Source organism: Ostrea edulis, chromosome 10 (assembly GCF_947568905.1).
Source record: "Ostrea edulis chromosome 10, xbOstEdul1.1, whole genome shotgun sequence".
NCBI lineage: Eukaryota > Metazoa > Mollusca > Bivalvia > Ostreida > Ostreidae > Ostrea > Ostrea edulis.
Genome location: NC_079173.1, coordinates 402,769 through 428,245, shown reverse-complemented (window position 1 = coordinate 428,245; position 25,477 = coordinate 402,769). Strand labels below are relative to the sequence as shown.

Below are 25,477 nucleotides of genomic sequence, written 5' to 3'. Positions count from 1 at the left end.
TGAAAGATACATCACTCACCATTCAAGTTATGAGCAAGGTTAAACTGTACAAACTCATAGGTCAAGGTCACAGGGTCAAACATTTTGAACTTGTTTTGCCAAAAGCAATCTATATACATATTTTTAACAGGTAGGGTTGTTGTCATAATCTGAACAAATTTGAATTTGTAGACTCTGGTGACCTACACATAACCATATAATGCTTATATAATCTGCACTACCTGCAGATGCTTATATGACTAATGATGGTCCAGTTGTTCTTGAGAAGATACTGAAACAGGTTCCCAATATTTCCCCTTGCAAAACGTCGACCCCTATTGCGACTACACCTACCACCGGAGGCCATGATTTGAAGAACTTTGAATATGTTCTATGTCAGAAAACTTTCATGTAAATTTCAACTGTTCAGGCCCTGTGGTTCTAATGATATTTAAGTGACCCCACCCTATTTTTGCCTTTTCTTGATTATCTCCGCTTTGAAAGGAGCATGGCCCTCCATGTGAACAAAAGTGAATCCCCTTGATATACGGATGATTTGTGCCAGGTTTGAATGAAATTGAAACAGTGGTTCTTGAGATTTTCAAAAGATGCCACAAAACACTTATAAATTCTTCATCATCTCCACTTCATAAAGGGGCGTGGTTACTTCATCTGGTCAAATTTAAATCCGATCAAGGATGCATTGTGGCAGGTTTGGTTGCAAGTAAACTTATGGGTCTAGAAAGGAAGTCAGAAAAGTTTAAAGTTTACGGCTGTGCGGAAGCCGGAAGAATAGTGATAAGAAAAGTCCACTTGATCTTCATGCTCAAGAGACCTAATAACAAAACACAAATAAAAACGTCACATACAATTTTATTGTTTGATTTCTTTTCTAGTCAATAAAGACAGGATATATAGGAATGTCTTCAAAATGATAAAAGTATATGTAACTAAAGCACTGGTTTGACTAGGTCCGAATAAACATATCGGTTTTGAAATAATCAATAAACTTTGACATGAACTCAGAGTTCTAACAATTAGTAGTTATAACAATCAGTAGTTGTAACAATCAGTAGTTTGGCAAGACAAATCGTAAAAGTTTATATCAACAAATAAAAAATCGGTATAGCGCAATCACCGGTAAAGCTAACCTCTCTCTCTCTCTCTCTCTCTCTCTCTCTCTCTCTCTTCATGCACACACACGTACATAAACACGTACGTTCACACAATACATTGTTTGAATTAAAAACATTTGCTTTAGTCTTCTCAACAGGAAGCAACAAGATACCATCTTAGAATACCAGGAACTGAAATTAAAGCCGTTATACCGGTGCATATACGTTACAATGGCACATGAACGGTTATACCGATACCGGCTAAATCAATACATATTCCACATAGCAATAGATATAACGGTATATACATGTCATTACGTCACGGTTACAGGTTTATATATACGGTTAAACCGATGTATTCATGCCGGTATCTATGCTGTTACATTCGTACATAAACTAACATACCGGTATACAAGCATAAATATCCTAAGCGAATCACTAACAGGTTTTTTCTCAAACTCGATTTTCTTTATATATATATTTTTTTTTAATTTTCAAGACATGAAGCTTGCTGAGTTTCTGTTGAAAAAGTAAAAAAAATTAATAAAGAAGAATTTGAAAAACCCTGTTACCATGGTTACTAACATGGGGCCTGTCTCTCTCTCACAATACCATGGCAGGCTGTCTCTCTCTCACAATACCATGGCAGGTTGTCTCTCTCTCACAATACAATGGCAGGCTGTCTCTCTCTCACAATACAATGGCAGGCTGTCTCTCTCTCACAATACCATGGCAGGTTGTCTCTCTCTCACAATACAATGGCAGGTTGTCTCTCTCTCACAATACCATGGCAGGCTGCCTCTCTCTCACAATACCATGGCAGGCTGTCTCTCTCTCACAATACAATGGCAGGCTGTCTCTCTCTCACAATACAATGGCAGGCTGTCTCTCTCTCACAATACAATGGCAGGCTGTCTCTCTCTCACAATACAATGGCAGGCTGTCTCTCTCTCTCTCTCTCTCTCACAATACCATGGCAGGTTGTCTCTCTCTCACAATACCATGGCAGGCTGTCTCTCTCTCACAATACAATGGTAGGCTGTCTCTCTCTCTCACAATACAATGGCAGACTGTCTCTCTCTCACAATACAATGGCAGGCTGTCTCTCTCTCACAATACAATGGCAGACTGTCTCTCTCTCACAATACCATGGCAGACTGTCTCTCTCTCACAATACCATGGCAGGTTGTTTCTCTCACAATACAATGGCAGACTGTCTCTCTCACAATACCATGGCAGGCTGTCTCTCTCTCACAATACAATGGCAGACTGTCTCTCTCTCACAATACAATGGCAGGCGGTCTGATTTTGAATTTTGTTTGTTGGTGTTTATAGTGAACTTCCCTCAGCTGATGTTAACTCTATTGAAATATACATTTACATGCAACAGGCATAAGTGTTCTCGATCAATCGAAATGAAACATACAAGGAAATGTTTTATGACTAAAAACTTGCAATCAGAATCGTTCTAGGTGCATCGGAGTGATGATTGGGAGAAAAGAGGTTCCGGGGGATAAAATGTAACACCCAAGGGAGTGATGATTGGATGGTAGGAGGTTCTAGGGGATGAAATGTAACAGCCGCCTGAGTGTTAGGTAACAATATCTTAGACCAATAATACTAGAATAATTAATAATATACTTGATCAGTCAGTTGACTCTGCGCAGTGTGATGTACGTTCATGTTTCCTCTTTAGGTTACAGATCTTATATTCTTGTTATCCTTAAGACTTTGATCATTCAGTAATGTGTTGATAATCACAAACGCAATCCCCAGTGTTATCAAACGCCGACCTATCACCATACCGTTATAATCAGTAAATAATGAATTAAAAGTTTAAAAAAAACAACGGGCCCGGGATAGATATTCCCCCGGAAAGATGGGCCTGGCATAGAATTTTCTCCAAGGAAGAATTAACCCGGGCTCAATTCCCCCTTGGAAAAACCGTCCTAGTGTAGAATTTCCCCCTAAAAGACCCCTTCTTACATTTTCTTACATTTTAGCTATGTATCCGTTTCCAGTTCTAATACTAGAATTCTCCTGCTTTTCTACACTCAGGAATTCTTCTCATTCTTTAATTTTAAGCAGGGTCTTGTGTATCACAATTATCATCTTATGTTTCTTTTAAAAAAGAAAATTATTCAATACGTGTAATGGTATATCAAAATTCATTCAGACATCTCAAGTCTTTGCTGTTATTTACCAATATCTAACATTTGAAATAGTGAAGTTGGGAAGAAGTTACTGATTTGTTAATTCAAAAGTTCGAATTTAGATAAACGGGAAAATCAAATCACTTTAATCTATACAGTGCATCTATTTTACTTTTCAGATATTTTAATTGTACATCTTTTAGTTGATTTTTTTCGACAAATCCTAATGATAATGACCATCATTAAGGTATTTTGAGAAGCATATTGTTTTTACTATATATGCAATTCAAAGTTTTCAGTGTGTAAACCCAACTTCAGCATCTCAACAACAAAAAATCGTTCATTTCATGAATATCGTAATATCAATGATGGGCGGATATCTATTTCAGTAAACTATGACAAATGAAATCCGGAAACAGGAAGAGGGAAAATTCTTACCAGGGCGGTTTTTCCGCCATGGAGAAACTCTATACTGACTTTGTACATAGGGGGAATTTATATGCTGGGGCACTTTCTCCACCTATGGGGGGAATCTATCCCGGGCCCGTTTTACCGAGGGGAAAGTCTATGCTACAACACCGGTTACTATAACACAGCATTACAATATACAAACGCACTTTGTACCAATCTCTACCCAGAGTTATCGTTCCCGCTATGCTCCACTAATACCTCTGTCAACGTCTAAAAATCTTATCAAAACGTACTAAAACTAACTTAGCATATCAAACTGTAATGATAATATCTAAGCAAATCAAACACATGTCTGAATTTTATAAACGCAGAAGCTGGTAAATATGAGACACCTGAGCGAATTAAATGGTTTTATATAAATATTCATTCATCCAATAATACTAGAATAATCATGAAATTCGTTGTTTTTGTGAACTTACTGTAAGATTTTAAGCTTAACACTAAAACTTGTAAAATCATACTTTAAAATGCAATAGGTAGAAATAAGTTTTGCCAAGAATCTTGACATTCAGACGTTGACAGAGGTGTTGTCGCGTAGCGTAATACGCCCTCTGGTGAGAGATTGTCGCGTAGAGTAATACGCCCTCTGGTGAGAGATTGACTTTGTACAGGAAAAACACTGAACCTATATCTCCCGGTTTGTTTCAATCTGAAAGGGATATTTCGTAACAAAAACCGTGCGCATGTTTAAATCTGTAACATTTATATATATAAAAAAAGTGCACGAGAACAAAACAAATTGTAGAAGATTAAAAATAGCTTCTATCTCAGCTCTGAAATCCTGCCCAATCAACATGACGTCAGAGCCATCACACAACTTCCGGTGTTCAGCAACCATTGTTTGTAGGAAATATAATATTTTTGTATCAGCATCTAAAAATTCAGGCATTTCAAAAATAATTGAAAAAACTTGACCTTGTTCATATAACCTTCGGTTCACAAAACATTTGGACGACATGGACAATTTTTGTACTTTTTCAAAATGATAATAATACACTAAAATGAAAGATAAAAAGTAAGGAAAAATTAATGCTATCCATTTCTACAAGAACAAATGAGTTCAAACAGTTTCTTTAAAAAATCATTGTAGAAAATAAAGTTTATAAATGGCGCATATTGTACATCTTAAAAATACACTCACCAATAAAAACACTCCTCTCACCAATAAAAGCACTCACCAATAAAAACTCTCACAAATATGAACGACAGTACAGACGTAAAAAAAAATATTCATCAATATAAACTACAGTAAAGAATTAACAAATATCTCACACCTGAACATCACACTCTTCACTCGTAGACAAATTTCTCATAAAATTCGTGAAGCTAGAAATATTGCTTTTACAAAACTATCAACAAACACGATAACTAACTCTCGTGACCTACACACGATAACTAACTCTCGTGACCTACACACGATAACTAACTCTCGTGACCTACACACGATAACTAACTCTCGTGACCTACACACGATAACTAACTCTCGTGACCTACACACGATAACTAACTCTCGTGACCTACACACGATAACTAACTCTCGTGACCTACACACGATAACTAACTCTCGTGACCTACACACGATAACTAACTCTCGTGACCTACACACGATAACTAACTCTCGTGACCTACACACGATAACTAACTCTCGTAACCTACACACGATAACTAACTCTCGTGACCTACACACGATAACTAACTCTCGTGACCTACACACGATAACTAACTCTCGTGACTTACACACGATAACTAACTCTCGTGACTTACACATGATAACTAACTCTCGTGACCTACACATGATAACTAACTCTCGTGACCTACACACGATAACTAACTCTCGTGACCTACACACGATAACTCGTGACCTACACACGATAACTAACTCTCGTGACCTACACACGATAACTAACTCTCGTGACCTACACACGATAACTAACTCTCGTGACCTACACACGATAACTAACTCTCGTGACCTACACACGATAACTAACTCTCGTGACCTACACACGATAACTCGTGACCTACACACGATAACTAACTCTCGTGACCTACACACGATAACTCGTGACCTACACACGATAACTAACTCTCGTGACCTACACATGATAACTAACTCTCGTGACCTACACACGATAACTAACTCTCGTGATGTACACACGATAACTAACTCTCGTGACTTACACATGATAACTAACTCTCGTAACCTACACACGATAACTAACTCTCGTGACCTACACACGATAACTAACTCTCGTGACCTACACACGATAACTAACTCTCGTGACTTACACATGATAACTAACTCTCGTGACTTACACATGATAACTAACTCTCGTAACCTACACACGATAACTAACTCTCGTGACCTACACACGATAACTAACTCTCGTGACCTACACATGATAACTAACTCTCGTGACCTACACATGATAACTAACTCTCGTGACCTACACATGATAACTAACTCTCGTGACCTACACATGATAACTAACTCTCGTGACCTACACACGATAACTAACTCTCGTGACCTACACACGATAACTAACTCTCGTGACCTACACACGATAACTCGTGACCTACACACGATAAATAACTCTCATGACCTACACACATACAAACATTCAATTTGATTTTAGAACGGCACGTTCACATGTGACATTCGTTACAGAGAATTTCACATTGACTCATCCTTTTGTTTTGTGCTCAGGATAACACATTCTGCAATGCTTAAGACGTCTTTTTGATTTCGTGTTGTGCAGTAAACACCGCTATCTCCCTAACTATCACCCAGATTTTTTGTTGTCTGCTTGATTTCGTGGTGTACAGTAAACACCGCTATCTCCCTAACTATCACCCAAGTTTCCTGTTTGTTGGTGATGATGATATTCAAACAGTGAATTTTTTCTTCTCCTGTGATAGACCGAACTTCATTCAGTTCTATGTCGCCATCTTCAAAATACCCTAGCAGTTTATTCCGGCTACACTCGGGTTTGCCGGGGCCCCTGGGCGTCGACGCAAGACTTGCCTCCAGTTTTGCAAAATGTATTTTATCACCAGGGTGAGATTTTATTCCGGTATGGATAACTATTTTGCTTAACAACTGAGGTTCATCGAATACAACGGAGAACCAATCGTTTGCTCGGCCATTTTTAGAACTCCAGAAAATCCCTTCCTCTCTACGGTAGGCTTTGTCAGGGTTGAAATATCCCTCAAATGGCAAACTGGTGTACAATTTCGCGGGTGGGTTGTCACCCTTTATCGATTTTTGATGTTCCTCAAAGAAACGATCCTTAAGGGGTTGTATTTTCCCCGGAAGTGACGAATGATAGCCGACATGTTCAAATATCGTCGGCCGACGAATGTGTCGCTTAAACTGCAACATCTGAACATTGAAATTCAAATACGTGACGTCACACGGTTGCTGTGCGTAAAACAACAAGACCATTTTGGCCAGTTTGTCGATGTCCTCGGAGTGGTATAATTTTCCAATGAATCCTAATTCGGAGAATTCTAAACACACCCAGCGCTCCTTGAACTTCTTGACGTAGTCTTTTATAACTTTAAAATAACCCGGTACGGTATATATATCATCCTCCATTTGTATATAGTACGTGGCAAGAACCTGACTATACATAAACAAAAACGCGTAGTCGACATTTTGTTTAGCCCGCCATTTCTTTTTCGTCTCTGGGTCGACAAATGTATGTTTTAAATTATCCAATGGCGGATAAAATGAATCCCATGCTTGGATCACGTGCAGCGTTCCCATGGAAATGATATCGCCAAACTGCTGTCGCAGATGTTTACTGATGTTGGCCTTCCAGTCCTCGTCAAAATCGGCAAGGAAGACAACGATGTAGATCTCCTGTAGTTCCTCCTTCCGCGTGCAGTTCACGATGGACTGGACGGTATTCAAAATATACTCATCCTTCTCTCGCTTCACTGTCGGTATGCCAATCGTTAAATAGCCTGAAAAACGTCATCAGATATAATAATACCCTGGAAACACAACGTCATCAGATATAATACCCTGGCAACACAACGTCATCAGATATAATAATACCCTGGTAACACAGCGTCATCAGATATAATATTACCCTGGCAACACAACGTCATCAGATATAATAATACCCTGGAAACACAGCGTCATCAGATATAATACCCTGGCAACACAACGTCATCAGATATAATAATACCCTGGTAACACAACGTCATCAGATATAATATTACCCTGGTAACACAACGTCATCAGATATAATACCCTGGCAACACAACGTCATAAGATATAATAATACCCTGTAAAACAGCGTCATCAGATATAATAATACCCTGGTAACACAGCGTCATCAGATATAATGGACAATACACACTTCACATTTTATCTGTAACAAGAGCTCCGTAACATATCCCCTCACAATGAGTGCCTACAAATCATTGATTTAAAGTCTCGTAGTGACCTTGAGCTTTGATCTTTGGCCCCCAAAATCAATAGCGTTTTTTCACTCATGACAAGAAATCTACAAGTGCAGTATAAAATCAATCAAGCAAAGAAATGTGGCTTCTAGAGCGTCCACAAACTTTTCGATAAAGTCCTGTGGTGACCTAACCTTTCCGATAAAGTCCTGTGGTGACCTGACCTTTCTGATAAAGTCCTGTGGTGACCTGACCTTTTCAAATGTTGAACCCAAAATCACTAGGATTCTGCCGCGTTGGACACTAAAGCTAAATATGAAGTATCAATTCAATCGAGCGAACAATGGGGCTTCTAGAGTGTCTACAAGCTTTCTCTACCAAGTCCTATAGTGAACTTGGCCTTCAACCTTTTTAACCCAAAATGAAAAGGGATTCTACTATTTATATAACAAAACTGTGTGTGAAATATCAATTCAACACACATACTACACACCTGTAAAGTGACTACATTGTTACACACACACACATACTACACACCTGTAGAGTGACTACAATGTTACACACACACATACTACACACCTGTAGAGTGACTACAATGTTACACATACACACACTACACACCTGTAGAGTGACTACAATGTTACACACACATACTACACACCTGTAGAGTGACTACAATGTTACACACACACACACATACTACACACCTGTAGAGTGACTACAATGTTACACATACACACACTACACACCTGTAGAGTGACTACAATGTTACACACACACACACATACTACACACCTGTAGAGTGACTACAATGTTACACATACACACACTACACACCTGTAGAGTGACTACAATGTTACACATACACATACTACACACCTGTAGTGTGACTACAATGTTACACACACACACTACACACCTGTAGAGTGACTACAATGTTACACACACACACACATATTACACACCTGTAGAGTGACTACAATGTTACACACACACACACACATACTACACACCTGTAGAGTGACTACAATGTTACACACACACATACTACACACCTGTAGAGTGACTACAATGTTACACACACACACACATACTACACACCTGTAGAGTGACTACAATGTTACACACACACACACATACTACACACCTGTAGAGTGACTACAATGTTACACACACACACATACTACACACCTGTAGAGTGACTACAATGTTACACACATACACACATACTACACACCTGTAGAGTGACTACAATGTTACACACACACACACATATTACACACCTGTAGAGTGACTACAATGTTACACACACACACACATACTACACACCTGTAGAGTGACTACAATGTTACACACACATACACATATTACACACCTGTAGAGTGACTACAATGTTACACACACACACACATACTACACACCTGTAGAGTGACTACGTTGTTACACACACACATACTACACACCTGTAGAGTGACTGCAATGTTACACACACACACATACTACACACCTGTAGAGTGACTACAATGTTACACACACACACACATACTACACACCTGTAGAGTGACTACAATGTTACACACACACACACACATACTACACACCTGTAGAATGACTACAATGTTACACACACACACACATACTACACACCTGTAGAGTGACTGCAATGTTACACACACACACATACTACACACCTGTAGAGTGACTACAATGTTACACACACACACATACTACACACCTGTAGAGTGACTACAATGTTACACACACACACACACATACTACACACCTGTAGAGTGACTACAATGTTACACACACACACACATATTACACACCTGTAGAGTGACTACAATGTTACACACACACACACACATACTACACACCTGTAGAGTGACTACAATGTTACACACACACACACATATTACACACCTGTAGAGTGACTACAATGTTACACACACACACACACATACTACACACCTGTAGAGTGACTACGTTGTTACACACACACATACTACACACCTGTAGAGTGACTGCAATGTTACACACACACACATACTACACACCTGTAGAGTGACTACAATGTTACACATATCAACACACTCATATATACATAAACGGACCCGTTAACTTCTCTGGCAATGAATTCCAAGGTGATAATAAAATATACCGTGTAAGTTTTTCCGGATTAGATAGGGTTGAGCATACAATACTTAACTTTAGAACATTAAGGTTATGTGCTTTCTGCAAATTTGAAAAATACAGGTTGAAAAGACATTTACGATTGTTAATCAGTATATGTGATTCTCGGGATTCTCGGGTAACACTGTACATGTGTATGTAATTCTCGGGATTCTTGGGTAACACTGTACATGTGTATGTAATTCTCGGGATTCTCGGGTAACACTGTACATGTGTATGTGATTCTCGGGATTCTCGGGTAACACTGTACATGTGTATGTAATTCTCTGGTAACACTGTACATGTGTACGTAATTCTCATGATTTTTGGGTAACACTGTACACGTGTATGTAATTCTCATGATTTTTGGGTAACACTGTACATGTCTATGTGATTCGCGGGTAATACTGTACATCTGTATATAATTCTCGGGATTCTCGGGTAACACTGTAGATGTGCATGTAATTCTCTAGTCCCGTGCAACCCGACGCTCTGCTTTCTCCGTAAATCTCCGACGAGCAGAGAGTCTGGTAAAGACACGCGATAACGTCTGTAACGTGAGAACGAGGCTTACCAAACTATCGTTATCTAATATGATTGGTTGATTCAACACACCTCCAAAATAACGACAACCGAAGAAATTTGTAATACATTTGTAAATTGAATTTGCCGTTTAAGCTTAAGGATTTACAACTAGAGTGTTTATAAAAACTTTTGTAAAATGAAAGGATTTATTAATTTTGCTGTTCTACCCACGGGAAAACCGTTTTATCAAAATTACTTTACTGTATATGTAATTCTCGGGATTCTCTGGTGACACTGTACATGTGTATGTGATTCTCTGGTAACACTGTACATGTGTATGTAATTCTCTGGTAACACTGTACATCTGTAATTCTCGGGATTGTTTATGTGTATGTAATTCTCGAGATTCTCGCGATTGTTTATGTGTATGTAATTCTCGGGATTTTCGGGATTGTTTATGTGTATGTAATTCTCGGGATTGTTTATGTGTATGTAATTCTCGGGATTGTTTATGTGTATGTAATTCTCGGGATTCTCGGGATTGTTTATGTGTATGTAATTCTCGGGATTCTCGAGATTGTTTATGTGTATGTAATTCTCGGGATTCTCGCGATTGTTTATGTGTATGTAATTCTCGGGATTGTTTATGTGTATGTAATTCTCGGGATTGTTTATGTGTATGTAATTCTCGGGATTTTCGGGATTGTTTATGTGTATGTAATTCTCGGGATTCTCGGGATTGTTTATGTGTATGTAATTCTCAGGATTTTCGGGATTGTTTATGTGTATGTAATTCTCGCGATTGTTTATGTGTATGTAATTCTTACGTTTCTTGTTGCTGGCGTTTTGAATGATACGGGCGTCTGCTCTCCAGTTCGACCGAAGTTTTGTCAGATCTACTGATGGCTGAAAAGAAACAAAATGTTAACACTGATTAGTCCAAGAAAGATTGAGTTTATTGTATCACGTGCTTCATATCACGTGAGTTATAGTTCTTGATCAAGGAAGTGTGACGCCCACGCAACTTTTCCACATACCATAAAAGTATAATACAAAGAACATCTCAAATATAGATAAGGACTTTATACCTGCAGGTTTGTTAGCGGTATAAAAATAGCCGAAGCATTGCACACACCCAAAATACAATAAAAAATGAAATAAAATAAAAATCAGTCTAGATATTTTATGATCATCTCATCATTGAAAAGATATAGTATACGTCTCGTTGATCTGATGATCCGCGCCTGTCAACTCGACGTGATCCAACTCTTCGAATCAAGTAACTGTAGTAATGATAAAACTATATACCCCCTTAAGCATTTTAAATCCACATTTATACCGAGCAAAGCTCGAACGCGCCTAAGGCCCGTCCGCGAAGCAAGGCTCTAAAGGTAACACGCATGTAAAAGAAAAATTGAAAATAAATCAGCAAATGAATAAAGATAATCTCTACATACGTTCACTGAAATTTTTTGTTATCCATATGGGCGCCGCCATTTTGTTTTGTTCATTACTTGCTTCTACAGTTATTCGTGTTTTAATTTTGAATGCCAAAAATACAAGACTGACGTGTAATTTGTAATTCAAACACTCAGTTTGTTAACAAGAGGCCCATGGGCCACATCGCTCACCTGAGTCACCTTGGCCCATATCTGAAGACTTTCCATATATATTTGCATGTAAAACCTTGGACCCTATTATGGACCAAACTACCCTTTGCAAACTTGAATCTACACTATGTCAGAAAGCTTTCATGTAAATGTCAGCTTCTTTGGCCCAATGGTTCTTGAGAAGAAGATTTTTAAAGCTTTTTCCTATATTTGTATGTAAAACTTTGACCCCCCCCCCCACTTGTGGCCCCATCCTACCCCCCGGTAACCATGATTTGAACAAACTTGAATCTGCACTATGTCAGAAAGTTTTCTTGTAAATATCAGCTTTTCTGACTCAGTGGTTATTGAGAAAAAGATTTTAACTATATATTTGTATGTAAAACTTTGATCCCCCTTGTGGTCCCATCCTACCCCCGGGGGCCATGATTTGAACAAACTTGAATCTGAACTATGTCAGAAAGTTTTCATGTAAAAATCAGCTTTTCTGGCTCAGTGGTTCTTGAGAAGAAGATTTTTCCTATATATTTGTATGTAAAACTTTGATCCCCTATTGTGGCCCCACCCAACCCCCAGAGTCCATAATTTGAATAAACCTGAATCTGCATTATGTCAGGAAGCTGTCATGTAAATCTCAGCTTTTCTGGTTCTTGAGAAGAAGATTTTTAAAATTTTTCCCTCTATATTTGTAAGTAAAACTTTGATCCCCCCTTGTGGCCCCATCCTACCACCGGGGGTCATGATTTGAACAAACTCGAACCTGTAATATGTCAGGAAGCTTTCAGGTAAATTTCAGCTCTTCTGGCCCAGTGGTTCTTGAGAAGAAGATTTTTAAATGACCCCACCCTATTTTTGCATTTTTGTGATTATCTCCCCTTTGAAAGGGGCATGGCCCTTCATTTGAACAAACTTGAAAGCCCTTCACCCAAGGATGCTTTTGACCATGTTTGGTTGAAATTGGCCAAGTGGTTCTGGAGAAGAAGTCGAAAATGTGAAAAGTTTAACAGACAGATGGACAGACAGACAGACAGACGATGGACAAAAAGCGATCAGAAAAGCTCACTTGAGCTTTCAGCTCAGGTGAGCTAAAAATGAACGATATGATTATCATTGTTACAGTTTTTAACCAATCATCATATTAAAAAAAAACCAGTAATGCAACTAAATAGCAGAACAAGTTCATGAGTTTCTGTAATGAAAATATACGATATATTTACGCTTACCGTTTTACCATTTTGAATTTGTTAGTTAATTATGTTCCCCAAACAAAGTTTGGGAACATATTGTTTTTACTCTGTTTCTTATTATTATTATTATGTTCCCCAAACAAAGTTTGGGAACATATTGTTTTTACTCTGTTTCTTATTATTATTATTATGTTCCCCAAACAAAGTTTGGGGAACATATTGTTTTTACTCTGTTTCTTATTATTATTATTAAGGTCTTCCGTCTCCTGCGGAAGACCTTACTATCATTGTTCGCGTTCTTCTTCTTCATTATTATTATTATTAAGGTCTTCCGTCTCCTGCGGAAGACCTTACTATTATTGTTCGCGTTCTTCTTCTTCAATATTATTATTATTATTATTATTATTATTTTCCTTGGTAGTACACGCGTTTTTCTCAGCCATTTCTCGATCGATTTTCAGGAAATTTTCAGGAAAGATGTCTTTTGGACGAGACTTTGCTTGCAAAATTTCGTGCTTGACGTCACTTCCGGTCAGGAGTTATCTCTCTTTTAGTGACCTTTTGAAGGGCCTTGTTGTCCACGCATCTCCTCCGTTAGTTTTGAAGCTAGAGTCTTGAAATTTCTACACAAGATAGAGTAAACATTTTAGAAGATTTGTGGGGGATTCGATTTTACCGGAGGCGATTTGCCTAAACGCTCGCCTGGACCTGAAAAAATGGATGCCAAAATTCTTCGCCGATTTCGGCGATTTTTGACCTTTGATCTCCAATATCTTTTTTCTTGCAAATATTTTGTTAAGACATGTAGAACAAAAGTTGTGCACATTTACGAGATCTTTTCGAAAATATCAAGATTTAGGGGCTAGCCCCTTAAATTAGGGATCTAGAAGGGCTCAAAGTCTAGATCAAATATCTCAAAAATCGTTAATATTTTGGTATAAGTCAAAGAACAAAAAATGTTCATCTCAACAATCCAAATCTATTCATATAAAAATTTAGGTCATATGTTATGTAATAAGGGATTTTAAGGGCCAAAACCATAAAATTTTTACCCCTTGTATCTCGAAAACGACAAATATTTTGAAAAGCAATAAAGAACAAAAGTTGTTCAGAATGATGATCTGAACAATATGCATATTTCGTTTTTACCCTATGTGGCCCCGTTAGGGAGCTACAGTTTGGCCCCTAAAAATTACTTCTAGAAATAACTCGAGAACGGTAAAGAATTTCTAAATACTTGTTGAACAAAAAATGTTTGAAATGTCATGACCTTTCTTACGATATCAAGCAAAAGGGGCTGACCCTTTAAATTAGGGGCCCAGAAGGGTCCAAAGGTTTATGAGAATATCTCAGAAACTATTAATATTTTGTAATAAGTCATTGAAGCGGAAATGTTCATCTAAACGAGCTTGTTCTTATCAAATCAAAAAGTAGGTCATATGTTACGTAATAAGGGATTTTAAGGGCCAAAATCATAAATAATTGACGCCTCATATCTTGAAAACGACAAATATTTTGAAAAGCATTATTGAACAAAAGTTGTTCAGAATGATAATCTAAACAATATGTACATTTCGTTTTTTCCCTATGTGGCCCCGTTAGGGAGCTACAGTTTGGCCCCTAAATATTTCTTGTAGAGATAACTCGAGAACGGTAAAGAATTTCTAAATACTTGTTGAACAAAAAATCTTTCAAATGACAAGGCCTTTCTTACGATATCAAGCAAAACGGGCTGGCCCTTTAAATTAGGGGTTCAGAAGGGTCCAAATGTTTTTGAGAATATCTCCGAAACTATTAATATTTTATAATAAGTTGTAGAAGCGGAAATGTTCATCTCAACGAGCTTGATCTTATCAAATCAAAAAGTAGGTCATATGTTACGTAATTAGAGATTTTAAGGGCCAAAATCGTAAATATTTGACGCCTCATATCTTTAAAACGACATATTTTTTGAAAAGCATTATTGAACAAAAGTTGTTCAATGTGTCATAACCTATCGATCAATATCAAAAAATGGGTCTGTGGGCCTCATGGCTCGCCTGTAGAGTCGATTTTTGTCGATATCGGTCGATTTCAAAACTTGTAACTGATAAATATTTTGTAAGGACATATTGAACAAAAGTTGTTCAGTTTATCGAGATCTATCGATTGATATCAAGAAATAGGCCTATGGTCCTAATGGCTCGCCTGTAGAGTCGATTTTTTGTCCATATCGGTCGATCTCAATAACTTTTTACAGGTAAATATTTTGTAAAGACATATAGAACTAAAGTTGTTGAGTCTATAAAGGGCTAACAAATGACATCAAGAAATAGGCCCGCGGGCCTTATGGCTCGCCTGGAGAGTCGAATTTCAAACGAATTTCACCGCAACTTTGCTTCAGAAGCTTATGATATGAAAAATTGATTATATCTAAAGTGTCTTAAAGTCGGAAACTAAATTGGGACTCATTTGTCTTTTTTTTTTTTTTTTTAACTCCGAGTGCATCAACAAATCGGACGGAAGACCTACTCGTTGCTCGCAACGAGATCGTGTCTAGTTATTATTATCATTATTATTATTTTCCCTTTCGTCTCCTAGACCGTTGGATGGATTTTCCTGAAACTTTTACAGGTTGTAGACAACGATGGTACCTCGAGGCATTTTTTTCATTTTTTCAAAATTCACTTCCGGTCGCAAGATATGTCCAATTTTCGTCTTTTTACAAGATATCTTGTCCAGCGTTTTTCTCAGAAACGGTATAAGATAGAGTCACCAAATTTTCAGAGTTAATAGATCTCACTTCGTAGGCGTGCAGTAGAGGGTTAAGAATGTCGGCCGTCACTTCCGGTCGTCACCGGAAGTGATTAAAGGAATCATGAATTTCAAACTTTTTTCTTTCAAATTGAAACCTATTTCGGTTTACTATATCTCGTTCTAATTCTCAAAAAATGTTGACCCCACCGGAAGTTGAATCTTCAACTTCCGGTTATATCAAATAAAGACTATTCATTATCTCATTTTTCAGTGCCATAAATCTCGGTCATGAAACTAGTTAATGAGTTGAGTTTTACATATATTATAGTCACTATAAATGTCTAAAGTAACGTCAAATATTTTTGTAAAATTTACTTCCGGTCGGCAAATACGGCTTATTAGCTGTTTTCGTTGTCCAGCGTTTTTCTCAGAAACGGTAAAAGATAGAGTCACCAAATTTTCAGAGTTAATAGATCTCACTTTGTAGGCGTGCAGTATGGGGTTAAGAATGTTTGCCGTCACTTCCGGTCGTCACCGGAAGTGATTGATGTATCATGAATTTCAAACTTTTTTTTTCAAATTGAAACCTATATCGGTTTACTAGGTCTTGTTGTAATTTTCAAAAAATGTTGACCCCACCGGAAGTTGAAACTCCAACTTCCGGTTATATCAAAGAAAGATTATTCATTCTCTCATTTTTCAGTGCAATAAATCTCGGTCATAAAACAAGTTCATGATTTGAATTTTAGGTATGTTATAGACACTATAATTGTCTAGATTATATATTCAAATATTTTTGTAAAATTCACTTCCGGTCGTGAGATATGGGGTGGACATATTCAAACCTTGTTTTTTCAGTTTCTCAATAATGAATATAGATAGACGTTTGAAACTTGCAGAGTTGATCAACTAGCATTAGTCCATTGTACACATGCATTCAATTTTTTCGTCCGTCACTTCCGGTCTATACCGGAAGTATTTGAAAAAATGTCGATTTTCCAATTTCTTCGAGTGATTTCTGAGAGATGGCTGGATATATTTTCTTTAAATTTTCAGGAATAATGTCTTATGAAATGACCTTGCTATAGGTATTTTTGTTTTACAAAATTCACTTCCGGTCGGAAAATAGGGCCGATTTTCTGTTTCTCAAAAGGAATTTTGTCCAGCACTTTTCTTGGAAAAGGTAAAATATAGGTTCATCATATATTCAGGAATGATCAATCTCCGTTTGTAAGCGTGCAGTAGGGGGGTTGAACATGTCGACCGTCACTTCCTGTCGTCACCGGAAGTGATGGAAAGAATCGCAAATTTCAAACTTTTTCTTTTAAATTGAAACTTATACTAGTTTATCAACTCTCTTTCAAAGTGTCAAAATAATATTGAGTCTGTCGGTGGTCAAAACGACTACTTCCGGTTTCTTGATAAAATATCTTTTTACTTTTCGTCTCTTTGTTCCCATAAATCTCGTTTATATTTGAAGTCTTTCATATGATTTTCACATGTCTTAATAAAAGTATCAACTTCTAGAGTTTTGATAATTTTGTTTTTCAAAATTGACTTCCGGTCGGTAGTAACTTGCTACTTTTTCTTTCTTTAGTCTACTTATTTTTGTTGAGAACTCTTTCAGATAGAGACGTGAAATTTTCAGGGAATATAGACAGTAAAGAATCGATGTCATTTATAGGAAAACGCATCTGAATAGTACTTCCGGTCGTCACCGGAAGTTATGAGAAAGGAGTAAAAAATTCGATAATACATTTCTCATTCATTGTTAAGGCACATTTTCTGATACATTTAAATGGTTTTCGTAGGAATAGAAAGCTCTTTACTGGAAGTGGTCTAACGGAAGACCTACTCATTACTAGTAATGAGTATCTAGTTATTATTATTATTCTTTTTCTCCGGTACTTTTTTGTCCGGTAGTGTTCTCAGAAAGTACAAAAGGGATCGATATGAAACTTTCCAGGATGATAGTATAGCGTTTGTAGATGTGCATAGTGATAGTCATTTCGTCTTCACGTGCATGCACGCGCGCGCACGTGCACTGCAATTTTGGTACAAAAAATGGAAAATCAGAATATTGAAGGAATCGATATAAAACCTAAATAGGATGATAGTATATCATTTGTACATATGAAAAATAATAGTTATTTTGTCAGCACGCGCACGCATGCGCGTGCACGCGCATTACAAAATCTGTTCACTAACTTTGGAATCAGTCTAACTTTTTTGTTGTTCATTGAAATGGCTTGAAATTTATATCGTAGGTAGATATTGAGACCCTTAACTGATTTGCATGGTCAAAATTACCAATTTGCACGCGCATGCACGTGCGCTTCATTTTGATTGGATAATACTCAAACGTTTGTAACTATCTTATTTATGAAGCGAATGAGATGATATTCACAGCATACGTAGACAATATGTGTATCGACATATTGGTGTAACAAAAAAATGCCAACGCACACGCGCATGCGCGTGCAACGTTTTTTAAATGTTCAATTTTTAAAGGACGACAACGTTTTTGTTTTTCATCAAATTCTATTGATATTAGGGCTTTTGATGTGTCTTGGTACTCCTTACAAATTGCTGTGGTTAGAATTACTGCTCATCACGTGCATGCACGTGTGCTGATTTCTGATTGGACGATTTTAAAATCGCTTTAACTTCCTTATATTTGTTGGAAACGTTATGAAATTCATACTGTGAGTATATGATACAAATGCCTGTTGAACGACATCAACAAAAATTCGGAATCATACACGCGTGCGCGTGTATGCACGTGCAACGCTTTCTTTCATTTCTTGGTACTGAAATGACCATATTGAACGTACTACATGTAATTAAAGGCTAAAATAAAATGATTTTTTCCTATAGATTCACAAGGACATCACTTTTTAATTGGGGGAGGTTTGGGGAACATCTGTAACGGTCCCCGTTACAATTAGAACTAGTTTTATTTATTTTTAACTGTCTTTTGAATGGGATGTATTGTTGTTGTTTATAATTGAAAGACGAAGAAAAAGGTCGAGGCTACATGTGACGTCACAATGCACGGTTTACGTCGGCTGATGCTAGATTCCCCGCGTTAACGCAATAGGCGGATCCTCATATATCCCCCGTTGATACTGGGCGTTTAGCGCAAGGAGAATACATATTTTTAAATGAATTATAATTTACCGTAATTAACAGAATTATGATTATTACTTGGAACACGCCAATGACCATTTCATGCTTCGCTTGGTCCAATGGTTACACCGTATATATATTAAGATACTAAATATGATCCAAATCATAAAAAACACAGACATATGTAGTGAAATTATGCTTTGTGTACGCAGTTTTGTTTGTGACGCAGTGAATATTTTCCACAAAAAACGTTGCGTCCATGCATTGTGACGTCATCAGTCTCAGGATATTGATACAGAATCAGAAAACCACAGTGTGGTGATCCGGAAAACCAGATCATATTCCGTGAAATCCACTGTATCAAACCAGAGGCCCATGGGCCACATCGCTCACCTGAGTCACCTTGGCTCATATTTAAAGAGTTTTCCTATATATTTGCATATAAAACTTTGACCCCTATTGTGGCCCCAACCTACTCCCTGGGATCATGATTTTTTCAAAATTGAATCTGGACCATGTCAGGAAGCTTTCATGTGAATGTAAACTTTTCTGGCCCAATGATTTTTCAGAAGAAGATTTTTAATGATTTTCCCTATACATTTGTATGTAAAATTTTGATCCCCTATTGTGGCCCCATTATACCCCCGGGGGCCATGATTTTTACAAACTTGAATCTGCACTATGTCAGGAAGATTTCATGTAATTTTCAGCTTTTCTGGCTCAGCGATTCTTGAGAAGAAGATTTTTAAATGATCCCACCCTGTTTTTGCATTTTTGTGATTATCTCCCCTTTGAAAGGGATATAGTCCTTCATTTGAATAAACTTGAAAACCCTTCACCCAAGGATGCTTTTGACCAAGTTTGGTTGAAATTGGACCTGTGGTTCTGAAGAAGTCGAAGATGTAAAAAGTTTACAGACAGACGGACAGACGACGGACAACAGGCGATCAGAAAAGCTCACTTGAACAGCTCAGGTGAGCTAAAATCAAAACATGGATGGGTATATAATAAAGATTATTATCGATCACGTTTTATCTTCCTAGTGATACAGATTGGTACAACCGATAGTAAATTTTACAAAAATACAAAGACTTCAACTTAGCGCCCTCAGACACACGTTATGTAAAATAGATAAAAATAGCTTAATCGGCACTACGTTCTCGGACTTAGTTTCAATCTAAGCAACCTTCAATTTTTGGAATTTGTGTGAATCTAAGCAACCTTCAATTTTCTTAATCTGTTTGAACCTAAGCGGCCACACATTTTCTGAATCTATGTGAACTTAATCGGCCCTCCATTACCTGGTTAAGGAAGTCTTGGTATGATATCCGTCTCTGCCCATAGTATGGACTCCCTCTGGAGTCTTCCCTCTCCACTGATGAAAAATCTGGAGAAAAAAAGCAAAAGCAAATGTAGAATAACTACACACGAGTGCATCGCATCTTTATACAAACAAACATCGTGAATCTATGTTTCAGTATATTCACACGCGCAGTGTGTATGGAATGTGCACATCTCTAAGTCTTAAATCTGAAGGAAAACCGCACTAAAGAAGTACTGAAGAATCATTTCTACAAATACCGGTAGTGATGAGATTAAGACAAAGTCCATAAATACTGGTTATCAATAATGTGATGTACAATAATTATACAAATACCGGTAGTGATGAGATTAAGACAAATTCCATAAATACTGGTTATCAATAAGGTTACGTGATGCACAATAATTATACAAATGATTGTACTTGTAATTAAAAGATTCATATAGCGCTCTATCAACATTAATTCTCTAAAGCGCTATACAAATGTACTACCTAACATGGCTACGTCAACAAACGAAATCATTTGAAGCTGGGAGTTTTCAGGTCGTATGGAGTTTTAATGAATATTTGAAGGTATGTTTAGACACAAGTATAGTAGGAAAATATGTTAAGAATTTTTTTATATTAAATTTATGAGACAGCAACTCAAGAATACAACGATATAAGGCCTCAACCGTGCGCAGCTTTTTGTGCGCCGTAAATCGAAGGTTTTTATAAGGGGTGGCTCTGTAGCTCTCTGTTATGTCAAAATATTTTTTCAGAGAGCTACAGTTCTGCAGCTACATTAAAACCTGCATGTAATGGCCGAATTTCCCCCGGAAATTCCCTTTAGCAATGGAACTTTAATAGGTTATATTCTAGATTATGTACACTTCATACAGTAATATTTTCATGAATTGTTTTGTTGTTCTCTCGTTGTAATTTTTTTTTTTGTAAAAGAGGGGCGGGGAGCTGGAAACCCCACCTCTTTGGATCCGCCCTTTTCTTTTGTTTAAGTTTTTTTTTTTTTCAAAAGCGGAAGCAACAATATTTCTGCCATATACCGACTTATGTAGATATAAAACAACACACAATGGAAAGTGAAGGATATGTAAATGATATTTTGAAATTGAAAAGTTTCAAATTTACCTTTTTTAAGATGAAAATGCAGTTTTAATATAAAAAAGTAACCTAAAAAAAACCTGCTCGTCCCGAATTTACGATGAGCAGTCTACTGAGCTATACTACAATACAACGCCATTTTAATGATGCATCGTGGTGCCCATGATGTCTTGCGGTGCTATATATCACGTTGAAGTGACTAAATAATATGTGACTAAACTTGCCAAATGACGACCCTTCTGCACTTAATGTTTGTAAACTATTCAGGTCAAATAAACTGATGATATCAGTCCAGTGACTGGTGTCTATAAATAGAATGAATTTATTGTAGAAATCGGTGTTTTCTGTTCCTATGTTATCTGAATTGATTTAGTATATACACTGAAAATCAACAGGAAGATGATAACTTTGTGTTTAAAATATATCTTCACCTGAGAGAGAGGGAGATAGAGAGAGAGAGAGAGAGAGAGAGAGAGAGAGAGAGACAGAGAGAGAGACAGAGACATACAGAGAGAGAGACAGAGAGACACACACACACACACACACAGAGAGAGAGAGAGAGAGAGAGAGAGAATAAGAGAGAGAGAGAGAATGAGAGAGAGACAGACAGAGAGAGAGACACACACACAGAGAGAGAGACAGACAGAGAGAGGCACACACACACACACACACACACAGAGAGAGAGAGAGTAATAGAGAGTGAGAGAGAGACAGAGAGAAAGAGACAGACACACAGAGAGAGAGAGAGACAGAGAGAGGCACACACACACAGAGAGAGAGAGAGAGAGAGAGAGAGAGAGAGAGAGAGAGAGACAGAGAGAAAAGAGACAGACACACACACACAGAGAGAGAGAGACAGACAGACAGAGAGAGGCACACACAGAGAGAAGCAGTTTTAATATAAAAAAGTAACCTAAAATAAAAAAAACCTGCTCGTCTCGAATTTACCTTTTTTAAGATGAAAATGCAGTTTTAATATAAAAAAGTAACCTAAAATAAAAAAAACCTGCTCGTCTCGAATTTACCTTTTTTAAGATGAAAATGCAGTTTTAATATAAAAAAGTAACCTAAAAAAACCCTGCTCGTCCCGAATTTACGATGAGCAGTCTACTGAGCTATACTACAATACAACGCCATTTTAATGATGTATCGTGGTGCTATATTTCACGTTGAAGTGACTAAATAATATGTGACTAAACTTGCCAAATGACGACCCTTCTGCATAAATAGAATGAATTTATTGTAGAAATCGGTGTTTTCTGTTCCTATGTTATCTGAATTGATTTAGTATGTGCACTGGTGAAATTCAGCAGGAAGATGATAACTTTGTGTTTAAAACACATCTTCACCTGAGAGAGAGAGAGAGAGAGAGAGAGAGAGAGAGAGAGAGAGAGAGAGAGAGAGAGAGAGAGCAAGCGAGCGAGAGAGAGAGAGAATGAGAGAGACGGACACAGAGAGAGAGAGAGACACACACACACACACAGAGAGAGAGAGAGAGAGAGAGAGAGAGAGAACAGAGTAGTCAGGTGAACTTACATAATGTTTTGTTAGGTTTCTGGACCACCACCTCTCCCCTGGTTCCGGATAACTGAGATAAACCGTCGTGCTGTGATTCCTATCAATTATAAATCAATCAATCAGAATCTGGAATAACAGATATGAAAGGTGAAGATAGTGAACAGTGATCAATCTCATAACTCCTATAAAGGTGAAGATAACGAACAGTGATCAATCTCATAACTCCTATAAAGGTGAAGATAACGAACAGTGATCAATCTCATAACTCCTATAAGTAATACAAAATAGAGAGTGGGACAAACACGGACCCCTGGACACAGCAGAGGTGGGATCAGGTGTCTAGGAGGAGTAAGCATTCCCTGTCGACAGGTCACACCCGCCATGATCCCTATGTCTTGATCAGGTAAACGGAATAATCCGTAGTCAAAATCAGTATACCAAGAACGGCCTAACAATCGGTATGAAAAAAGTCAGACGGCATTTGACACGATGATAGGTTGTATTGGCAAACTAGATTACGATATGCTGACTTTAAATGAGACTGTTGAAACCTCTGTACCATCAACTTGTTTGTAAGCAGATTGCCTCGATTTAAAAACTGATCGTCCGCAGAACAAGCTCTTGCGTATCGAATCAGCTGAGAGATAGAAACACCATATGCAGGTGATAATGGAATATTGCTACATATATATGGGACGTTGACGATGGAAAAGCTGAAATCATTCCGTTTGTCATAAAGTTCGAGTTGTCAGTTTGCCATTAATGTCTACTTTCAATAAGATATCTAAGTATGAAGCAGAAGTGGACGACTCTGCGGTGTCTTTATTTCGAGTTCACATGGATATTTCGAATCGACATTATGAATGAAAGTTATCATTGTTGATAGATAAAACGTCGTCGATATATATAATGTCCAATTGAAGACTACAGCAAGAAATGTCGCTTAGCCGCCGTGTTGTGATTTCTGTCAATTACAACAAGAGGCCCACATCACTCACCTCAGTCATCTTAGCTCATATTTAAAGATCCCCCCGGGGGTGGGGGGGGGATTAACGCTTCTAGCTCAGTGGTTCTTGAAAAGAAGATTTTCTATATTCCGATGTAAATCTTTGATTCCTTATTATGACCACACCCTACCCCCAATGTAAATCTTTGATTCCTTATTATGACCACACCCTACCCCAATGTAAATCTTTGATTCCTTATTATGACCACACCCTACCCCCAATGTATATCTTTGATTCCTTATTATGACCACACCCTACCCCCAATGTAAATCTTTAATTCCTTATTGTGACCACACCCTACCCCCGGGAGCCATGGTTCTAACAACCTTGAGTCTGCACTATGTCAGGCAGATTTCAAGTCCATGAACGAGTGCTTATGGCATATGAAATTTATGAAATGTGTTACCAGATTTAATATTTCCCGAGCCTTTTTTTACCGTCAATGTTAACAATTTCAAAGAATGACATGTTGTTTTATTTATGTGGTGCATGAATGATTGACCTACCTAATTTGCATAATTATGAACCTGTGCTACGAGTTCATATCGTATTATGAACCTGTGCTACGAGTTTTCACTGTTACATATAAAGAGGATCCGGGAATGCATGAAATGTATTCGATGAAGTCAATTATGCAGAACTTTCACACACACACAATTTGCACGTGTATAGTAAGTGTTGCATGTTGATGAGACGAGGAGTGTTTCTGAACAGAATGTACTACAGCCTCAGAGAACATCGCCCCAACCCCACCCCCTTCCCCATCCTGATCTCACACTGACAGATTCTACACCCCCCCCCTGATCTCACACTGACAAATTCTACACCCCCCCGATCTCACACTGACAGACTCTACACCCCCCCCCCCCCTGATCTCACATTGACAGATTCTACACCCCCCTGATCTCACACTGACAGATTCTACACCCCCCTGATCTCACACTGACAGATTCTACACCGTCCCCCTGATCTCACACTGACAGATTCTACACCCCCCCCCTGATCTCACACTGACAGATTCTACACCCCACCCCCCCCCCACC

At 37.8% G+C, this 25,477-nt stretch overlaps 1 protein-coding gene across 5 annotated transcripts in view; it reads right to left on the bottom strand.

The window, feature by feature from the left end:
- Positions 1–836: 836 nt before the first annotated feature.
- Positions 837–25,477, bottom strand: part of LOC125666501 (alpha-1,3-mannosyl-glycoprotein 4-beta-N-acetylglucosaminyltransferase C-like) — a 35,240-nt gene continuing 10,599 nt past the window's right edge. Inside the window, exons 3-7 of one of the 5 annotated variants that reach the window (XR_008799106.1) lie at positions 23,446–23,524; positions 20,789–20,874; positions 11,653–11,731; positions 5,716–7,684; positions 837–5,661 (exon numbers count right to left, since the gene is read on the bottom strand). Coding sequence is in view for 1 of the 5 variants with exons in the window: in XM_056151620.1 (XP_056007595.1) it covers positions 6,492–7,684; positions 11,653–11,731; positions 20,789–20,874; positions 23,446–23,524 (1,437 nt within the window). In the remaining 4 variants the exon portion in view is untranslated. Of the gene's footprint in view, positions 7,685–11,652; positions 11,732–20,788; positions 20,875–23,445; positions 23,525–25,477 lie in introns of all 5 variants that reach the window. The other 4 variants (XR_008799104.1, XR_008799105.1, XR_008799107.1 and 1 more) reach the window with 4 other exon arrangements.